The sequence below is a fragment of the Nuphar pumila genome, unplaced genomic scaffold, assembly GCF_984573655.1.
Source record: "Nuphar pumila unplaced genomic scaffold, dmNupPumi1.hap1.1 HAP1_SCAFFOLD_669, whole genome shotgun sequence".
Taxonomy (NCBI): domain Eukaryota; kingdom Viridiplantae; phylum Streptophyta; class Magnoliopsida; order Nymphaeales; family Nymphaeaceae; genus Nuphar; species Nuphar pumila.
Window position 1 is genome coordinate 11838 of NW_028323447.1, and position 9280 is coordinate 21117.

Consider the following 9280-nt stretch of genomic DNA (forward strand, 5'->3'; position numbering starts at 1 on the left):
TATCTTGGAGAATTCGAACACACCTTCCTGGACTCCTCTACATTTTGGATGTCCTACGTGGACTTTGCCAAAGCATTCACGAGGCTTTATGTCACTCGTCTTTTCCCCCCCACCTGGCACCAGTTGACACTCCACTCAGGTGAAGCCCTATGTGCTCTTTCATGATGACGTATGAACATCAGGGTTTGCATGGGGTGACTTCTGTTACCCATGGTACCAATTGCCAACGTGAATGTGGATGCAGTAGTCTCGTAAAAGATACAACGCTACAGTCATCATCATACCCATTGATAAGAATGCTGTTCCACGTCAGATAGGTCCAGCATGATGCCTTCCAAATCGCCACATGTCTCCATTCAATGGTGTTGCATGCACAGCACCAAGCAGAGGGAGGTGCTGCGCAGGGTGGCATGGTCGAACGGCAGGCGGGCCAATGTTAGTCGGTGGCCAGCCTAATTCAACATGGTGCTGCAACCCGCAGTTCAAGCTGTCATCCAGAAAGTCGGGTGAGTTGCTGCTGTGCATCAGCCAGCAGGACCCCATGATCGCTAATGGCGGTCACGTCAAGAAAGCCAATCGCACATTTCTGATTGGAATCCAGGTAAGATTGGCTTGCATGCTGTCCTTTTGTTCGCAGGTTGGCGCTGTGCGCGAGAAGAGCACATTTGCACATCAATGCCATACACCGAGTTGGCTGAGCTGGCAGGAACCAAAATCATAGTAACGTTGCACTGGGTCATGCAACTTCTATTTGCCTGCCCAGAAACATTTTGACGAGGTCACGTGTTGAGTGTTGATACAAGGGAAGCAAAAAGCAGTTGGGAGCAACGTCCGCATCCCCACAGCCATGATGTGGGCACGTAGTGTCAAGGGGTGGTTTGCTGTTGGGTGAACCTGGAGATAGTGCGCATATGTCGGTGCCAACATGATGGCAGCCGCGCCAAGCGCATCCATTCGGCAGTTATGACAGCATTCGAATGCAGGTTGTAAGAACATCTGTAGATGCTGGGCGGTGTTGGACAGTGAGCCAGCATGACTTGATAACCGACACAGGACTATCCGCATCTAGGGAGCTCTCCATATCCGTGCGCCTTGACCCTAGCCACGCAATTATGGTGATCCCGTATTGCAATGTTCGAGGGCGCGAGGGGCCGTTCGTGCTCCGGACATTCAGCAGTACAGCCATTGAAGTCATGCAAGTGCCGTCGCCTCTAGCCCCTTGTCATAGGAGGTGCGCTCACGTGTAAACGCTCATGACAAGGGTGCAACACTCTTCCCGGCACGTGTGCATGCGCTCATCATCACTGTCCGCGACAGGGAAATGCTTGGTACGCATGCATCGGTGGTGTGCATGAAGCGGTTGTGCATGTTGGCTGCAGGATGTCTAGCCTCCACTGACGTGCTATGAATGATGGTAATAGATGGAAGGCCATACAGGTGGAATAAACAGGGCACCACAGGACCCAGCACAGCTGCATGTTAGGTCAAGCATGGCTGATTGTGATGACACAGGTATGTTTGCGACATTGCAATTGCCAGTGGAAGCAAGCATTGCATGGGTTGCAGGAACGTGGTCAGGTCATCTGGCAGGCGGGCGGCTGCCAAACCCCTGCTGGCCCTCGAACCCGCAATATATGCTGTCGACCCAGCAGCAATCGCAAGTCATGATCAGCTTGATCCGATCGGACCTGCGACATGCCATCCTGCAGGAAGGACAGCCACCTGAAGCAGCAATTGGGATGAGCATTGTCAAGGTACGGTTTACGTGCCAAACTCTCTGTCACGGCCCTGCCGTTTCCAGCTGTATAGTCAGCAAGTGCGAAAGTCAATGTCCTGTCCACCCCTCTCAGTCCTCCATCTATGGCCAAGTCATCTCTTTGAGATACAGCACTGCATGCAGCCAGAAATGGGTGAAGAAGGCTTAGGCCGCCGCTGCAACATCGATCAGACCTCCGACATCTTGGCGGAGTCAAAGTATGACACGTTTGAAGAGGCCATGCTGCTTCTTGAGCTGCACCCAGAACAGCCGTATGTGCTAGTGCCGTCCATGGCAACACCCGGACTGGAAGCACCCTTTGAGATTCGGTATGCCGTTTTCGTCTCTATACTGAAGTTTGCAATGCTGTCTGACTTGTGTGTACGAATCACCGAGCTGCTACCTCATCTCTTGTTGCAAGTGAGTCGCAGCATGTGGTGAACAAGCGGGTATCGCCTTGCACGATGACTGATCTGCAGCATTCGTGATCCTTTGTGTGGAACTCGCACAGAGCTCATCCGGCCAAACGCAACCTTGCAGCCACCAGAAGGCTAGCCAGAAATTTGCTAGAATTCTAGAAGTTTCTGAGTGCCAGAGCAGAGGCATGAGAGCGTGCAGGCTGCTGAGCTCCGTTCCCGTGGAGTTGGTGCCGCTTCCAGAGAGCAAAAGCATCGTCCTTTCCGGCGAGTGGCAGATTGACAGCGGTGGCTGCGATCTCCACCCCTTCTGGTTCAAGCGCAACCCAAAGTATGTCATCCGTCCACATGATCGCACTCAAATTAGCATCACACTCACGCGCTTGCCTGGCCGGTGGCGCCGTGGAACGTCACTGGACAAGATGATTGGCTTCTACATCTTGGCGGCATTGGACCTGGAGGGTACAGTCCATGTGCCGCACAAGTCAATCAGGGCAGAGGCAACATTTGTACCCTTGGCCAAGACTACCCTGCAATACGAGCTGACGCCAACGGAGCGCACCCCAGCATTTGTGTTGGTTCCATGTACGTATGGACCAGGCTGCAAGGGGGCGTTCCAACTATCCATGACAGCTGCAAGCTCAACATTTGAGGTGCATCAGCTGCAGCCTCATGAGGGAATGGGCCACAAAGGCGGCGGGGAATTGAAGGCAGACGATTTGTCCCTGCCTTCCAGTGTACCCGAGGCATAGCACGTTCCAACTGGTGAGTCCCGCTCATGGCCACCATGCTGTGGTCAAAAGCAGCTATTGGGCAAGTCATTCCGACCATGAGAAGATAGAGGCTTTTTGCCAGGTCATTCTGTCTTCAACAGTGCATCATAACGATATGTCGTCACAGCATGCTGCTTCGGTAGACTTTTGGATTAGTCAATTAAGATGACATATCTTGCATGGCTCACTCAAGGTGAGTAGCACTGCAACTTGTCCACTACATGATGCATCTTCTTTATACAGCACTAATGCATTCACATGTACATTTTGCCATTTTTTAGTACTGCTTGCAAGTCAGTGCTTTCATTGCCATCACCCGAGGCAAGCGTGCCTGGACACGCCTGAATTACCATAGCCTGATCTGAAATGTCTCCTTCTTTGTCTTCTACTAAGTTGTGGGGCGGGTCCGGGTATCCGGCCGGGTGCGAGGCCTGCGGGTTACCCGCTGCGGGTGTATTTTCGGCTCGCGGGTAACCCGCCAGTTTCAGGAAGTATTGACTGCGAGCCAGCCTGTACGGCTCGACGCGAGCGAGCCTACTGGGGGCGTTGCCCAGAGGTGCCCCCAATAGCATGCAACTCAATGAATACAGTACAATCGTTGCTTGTTACTCGGCGTTTGATTTGGTTTAGCTGTTGGAGCGGCATGACGGAAATCGCGACAGGGTTGATGATTCATACAACACTGCGTGCAATAACAGGGCAAACGATGACAATTTAGAGGTATTACACTAGACATCCCACACATGCTCTACAGACTCCTCCTCATCATCAGATTCAACATCCTCTGCGTCGTCAGCGTCAGAAGTGCACAGCTTGTTGATCCACTCAGCCTCAGATGCCTCTAGCATCGCAACTGTCTTCTCACCGATGCGAGCAGCAATGCGCGAGTTGGCATAGCAGAAAAGCATTTTCTCCAGCTTCTCAGTACCGAGCAGGGTGCGCTTGTTGCCCATGATATGCTTTAACGCCTTTGCATATGTTGTTCAGCCAATGTCGGGTCGTCCAACACATTTCAAATTACGATTTGAATATTTCGCGCCATATGCCAGACGCTCGCGCGGAAAGGGCAGTTTGCGGGTGCACCCGCGCGGGTGCGAAGCTCGCGGGTTACCCGCGACGGGTATATTTTCGGCTCGCGGATACCCGGCCAACAACATAGGTAATCTATCTTGCAAACGAAGAGGCCAGCATCAGCGAGAGCAAATCGTTGCTTCGAGAGATAAACTCTAACTTTACCTTCCTAAATCCCTTGTTTGCAATCTCATGCTGCCCGACGATCGACAATTATGCTACTTGCACACCTGGACTTCAATGTCATTCATTCATGGCCAATGATGCTATTGCCATGGTAATGGCGCCTCCAACGCAGGCAGGTCACCCCACCCACCGGGTGGATCACGAATGGCACGACCATGGGGTCATCCAATTTGCACACATCACGAAAATCAGTAGGACTGGCTGCTGCCAAGCAAGTGTAGAAGCAGTCCCAACTATGCTTTAAAAATGCTGGGGGTATTGGTTGTATTGATCCTGCTGCATGTGAAGATCGTTAGATCGGTGCATATCTTTCAATAAATGATTCGTTGCGCGACCTCATTTAATTGACGACGCGAGCTTGATGGCAATCTCAACAATTGACGAAGCTTTTCATAGGCCCACCTTGACTGTCTTCTCCTCCAGGAATGCTGCTCCTCTCCAACAAGTTGCGAGACCAGCCATGGCTGTCTGCCCATGGCAAACGCTGCTGCTGATGATGATGTATCTTTTTACAACACTACCGCATCCACATGGACATTGGCAACTCCAAGAACTACTTGGAATCAGAGTTATCATTACCATCACCTGAGGCAAGCGTACCTGGACCAGCCTGACTTACCATAACCTGACCTGACATGTCTTCATCCTCTACGTCCTGTACCCTGCAAGAAAGGAGGTCAGCCACGGCTGACCAAAAACGACCCGTCAGTTCCTTTGGGAGATCGTCGCAACCCACACTCAAAATCTTTGTCAGGAGATCAACTCCCAACAGAGATTCCAATTTAGTTGCCAAATTCCCACCTTGTAATCCAAGACCTCCAACCGTTTCAAGAAATTGGTCTATTCCTTGCCACAAGATGGGACAATCCACGGTACAGTGAACACAGCCTGAGTGAGCATCCCCGAAATCCCCCAAACTGCTCTTCCTGATTAATCAATTCTTCGATGAAAGACAACATTCTCTCAACAATCTGATGTTTGACAGCAAAAACGTAGTCTGAATGTTCCATGGCATGCATGCGCCGTCAGTCACAACATGTACGACATGCCTTCCATTTTGATCATGCGCATCCGGTTCCTGGCCAGACAAGCTTGAACCTTGTGGGCTCCTCTCCTACTGAGCGCTTTGACTCACTCTGCCCCCACCTCCAATTTGCCTCCTTCAGTACCCCCGCGTGCTGGTCACCTCTGTTTTGTCTGCCTACTACGTCTATCTGCGGTTTTGATGTAGTTGCTTCCCTCAATAGCCTCTGAATGCCGACTCATCTGACTGGTAGCCAAGTCAAGTTTGCCAGCTTAGCATTCCATGACAGTCAACTTCGGCCCCTTTGTAACGGGCTGTTTCAGCGTGCGTTCAACATGGCAGCTCGAGAACTTCAATTTCCAAAATGGAAATGAGGTGAATGGAGAGCCAAAAGGCATTGCTGCAACAACTTACGAGATTACCAAGAGGTAGCATGCCGGGAATCAGAAGTTGCACTGACTGCACCATGTCTACCCGAGGCAGCAAAAACGCAGGCATTTTCTCCAGTGGATGCTGCCGATTATTCTTCATGAGACGTCCCCAAGAGAATACTCCTAAAAGCTCACCACATGCGTGGAACGTATCCTTACCAAGCAGGCGAGGCTAGCTTCGTGCCTTGTGTGCATCAAACTGTGGCTGCACATCACGTATGCTGATTACACTTTGCATGCAATTAGCACATTTGCAATGTCTGCATTGTCACCTACTTCCAAGCCTAGTCATGGCTCACCATTCCCGCGTCTGCTCAGACGGTTCACATGTGCCAGTGTGATGTCCCACGCATCTCCACCCACCTTGTCGTGATCGGCCTGCGTCATATCGCCGAGGGAATATTGAAGCTGTGGTATAAGCTTGACAATATGGGCCTGCATCTCTTTCACCAACATGACTGGTATCGCACGCAACATCTCCATGACAGCCGTGCCGTTTTGGATTGGAACGTTCTGTGGGATGTGTACGATCACCTTCTTGAAGTAGTGCTTGGGCAGATGCCAAGGGAAGTCGGCACTTGCTCGGTAGAAAACCACTGGGATGCAGCCAAGCAACAGAGCATCAAACAGTCCTCGCCGAGTTGCGGCATCCCCAGGTGGTGTCAAGCAAAATGTCGACATGAGGTAGATAAACTCGGTGTGTCGTTTGACTAGGTCAAGGTAGGCCTGTGTGTCCTTGAATCCCAGGAGGCGCAAATGCTCTGATAGCAGGGGCCACTCGCGCAGCTTTCCAACACTCACTTCCTGCGAGTCGAACAAGTACGAAAAGCACGATGCATCTGCTTCGCACAGCGCGGCTGTTTGCCGCTTCACTGCCCAATAAGGCGTCATGAACTTGCTGCCCCTTGCGCTGGACCCCACATACGATGCAAAGATGCTGCGGGAGTGCTGGGTGAGTTGCTCGGGTTGCCAATCCTGCTGGGGGCTGGGCCGCAAAATGATGGACAGGGACTCAGGCAAGCTCTCAGGAACATAGTGAAAACTTGTCGAGTGTGGGATGGGGAACACATTCTTGCCAGGAGCATTGTTCTCCCAGACAAGCTTGATCATGTTGTCAAATTTGGCCTGCAGCTCTGCTTTCTCAGTGCTGGTGGCATTGTCAAGCTTGAATAATTTGCAATATCTCGAGATGGAGAACCAGGGCTTTGCAAGTATGATGAAATGATCTGAACCGTCACTCTTACGAAAGGAGTCCTGCTGCAATAACCACCGCCAAAGGCGCATGAAGTCCTGATGCAGGGTGAAATCCACTCCGCATGGTATCATCGGGTCGTACTTCTTCGCTCGGCATAAGTGAGGAACATAGGCAGGAATGAAAAAGAGGTTGGCTTCAGATGAAACTGATGTGTGGTGGCGAGAGTGTAGCGTTCGCCAGTGGATGTGTTGAGCAAGAGAGTACCCTCCATCCTTATTCGTCCAGACGTAGCCTTGCAGTGCTGTAGCGGCTGTCGAATATTCTGGTTTCCCATATCCATAATTGCAAAGGTCCGTGCCCTCAAATATTTTGCGATTCTGTTGCAGACAAGCATTGCAAACAGAGCTGTTCGGCGCAAAACTTTCAAGGGAGGGCTGTAACCCGGCAGCTGCCAAATCGTAAGTGTACACCTTTGTATTGTAAACGCTTCTGACGAACTCAAGCAAGGGGCCCGACGCTTGGACTTGATGTGCTGCGAACAATGTTTGTGCAACAAGCAGTGCTCTCGCGACAGGCAACATACCACGCTCCAACGAACCTGCCTCGGTTTAATCTATATAAAAATTTCTTGCTCGTTTGAATCGAAATCGTGCACGGGCGATGCACCCGCAGTTCTGCCACGAGGTACTGCCACGAGGTACTGCGGCCAAAATAACATGGTTCAACAGTATGCTAAATAGCAGGTATAGTTACAACATAGATGCATATATGCCATTTGCTTGTGAGCAGAAGAGCGTGCCTCGTGAAGTGGTTGGAAGATTCATGGCATCGGACCTATGATAGGTTGTCCTGTAGCATGCATCCTGTCTAGGGATGGGACTTAACACTCGCCAGGGATATATTACGGGTTGATGAATTTGTTAATTTTAACGCTATGTAGGCGTTAATTTACCACTGGCAAAAAATCAATATATTACGGGTATGTTAACCCTGTGAAAGTGGATTTTCAGCGCAATTGTTACCGGTTTCTTAACATTACCAGTTAAGCGTGTTCTTGTCAATGAAAAGACATTAAAACATATGATAATGAAGGAATATGGACACATTAACATCCATGCATGTCCATTTTGCCCTCATTGTGCCACAAAGCATGTATTTTAACACATTGCAAAGCCAATCATGCAATCGATTGCAACACAGTGCCCTGACACCACAGCCCCATGCAACCAGAATGCTTCTTGGCCCTCAAGGCAAGCAAGACTACCAACCAGCAAAGAAATCAAATGGAACATTTTGTGCAGCGTTACCATCATCAACCAGAATGCTTCTTGGCACCCGAGGCAAGCAGGCCTAGTGACAAAGAAGTTGAATGGAGCATAATGCTCAAGATGATGATGATGTATCTTTTTACAACACTACCGCATCCACATGGACATTGGCAACTCCAAGAACTACTTGGGAATCAGAGTTATCATTACCATCACCTGAGGCAAGCGTACCTGGACCAGCCTGACTTACCATAACCTGACCTGACATGTCTTCATCCTCTACGTCCTGTATCCTGCAAGACAGGAGGTCAGCCACGGCTGACCAAAAACGACCCGTCAATTCCTTTGGGAGATCGTCGCAACCCACACTCAAAATCTTTGTCAGGAGATCAACTCCCAACAGAGATTCCAATTTAGTTGCCAAATTCCCACCTTGTAATCCAAGACCTCCAACCGTTTCAAGAAATTGGTCCATTTTTGGCCACAAGATGGGACAATCCACGGTACAGTGAACACAGCCTGTGTGAGCATCCCCCAAATGCTCATCGCAGTCCTTGCAATGATACTGTACGGGATTGTTGAAATATTCGTTCGTGTACGTTATTATGCAGGGCATTACAACAGTCGAAAGGATGTGCTTATATACTAAACAAAGATGTTCGGAACGTCCTAGAATCAACTGTCGTATAAGTGTCTAGAAGTGCGTATCTAGACCCTTCTGTTAATCTAAACACACAAACTCACGTAATGCACATTCTAAAGATGATGTAACCCATAGAACCAGGTCTGTATCTGAGAGGTTGACTGGATGACATAATCTAGTAAGACTGATTATTCTCAACACTCCCACGCAGTCAAGCTTGAAGATCCCAAGTCTGATCGTTCAGCCACTGATAATACCCATGAGCTTTCGGCAAAGCTCAAACTTGTCTTGAGGCAAAGTCTTTGTAAGACAATCAGCCACGTTATCAGCTGTCCTGCAGCTGATGTACTTGATCTCCTTTCTTGCAACTCGCTCTCGAGCGACGTGATGTACCACATCGATGTGCTTGCTTCGCACAGACGCAATAGGATGCTTGAGCAACTTGATAGCCCCTTCGTTGTCGCAGCCGAATTTGATAGGTGCATTCTTCAGCTCAATGCCCAAGCTGATGAGAAGC

General features: G+C 50.0%; 2 protein-coding genes across 2 annotated transcripts; one reads left to right on the top strand and one right to left on the bottom strand.

Annotated features, from left to right (window-relative positions):
• Positions 1 to 433: 433 nt before the first annotated feature.
• On the top strand, positions 434 to 2924 carry LOC149809926 (uncharacterized). Its single transcript, XM_089994538.1, has 5 exons — positions 434 to 601; positions 936 to 1199; positions 1422 to 1754; positions 1889 to 2176; positions 2268 to 2924. Exons 1-5 carry the CDS (start codon positions 434 to 436, stop codon positions 2922 to 2924), a joined length of 1710 nt encoding a protein of 569 aa, XP_089850664.1.
• A 3021-nt stretch (positions 2925 to 5945) lies between these two features.
• Positions 5946 to 7433, bottom strand: LOC149809927 (putative xyloglucan galactosyltransferase GT15). The gene has a single exon (XM_089994539.1). The coding sequence runs from the start codon at positions 7431 to 7433 to the stop codon at positions 5946 to 5948; it is 1488 nt and encodes a 495-aa protein (XP_089850665.1).
• Between the last annotated feature and the right edge of the window lie 1847 nt (positions 7434 to 9280).

Bases quoted from the DNA above. Each gene is read 5' to 3' on its own strand.
- LOC149809926 (XM_089994538.1), top strand. From the start codon at position 434: ATGTTAGTCGGTGGCCAGCCTAATTCAACATGGTGCTGCAACCCGCAG. The intron at 1,755-1,888 runs GTACGGTTTACG...TTTGAGATACAG, and splicing joins TTGGGATGAGCATTGTCAAG to CACTGCATGCAGCCAGAAAT. The intron at 2,177-2,267 runs GTGAGTCGCAGC...GAACTCGCACAG, and splicing joins TACCTCATCTCTTGTTGCAA to AGCTCATCCGGCCAAACGCA.
- LOC149809927 (XM_089994539.1), bottom strand. From the start codon at position 7,433: ATGTTGCCTGTCGCGAGAGCACTGCTTGTTGCACAAACATTGTTCGCA.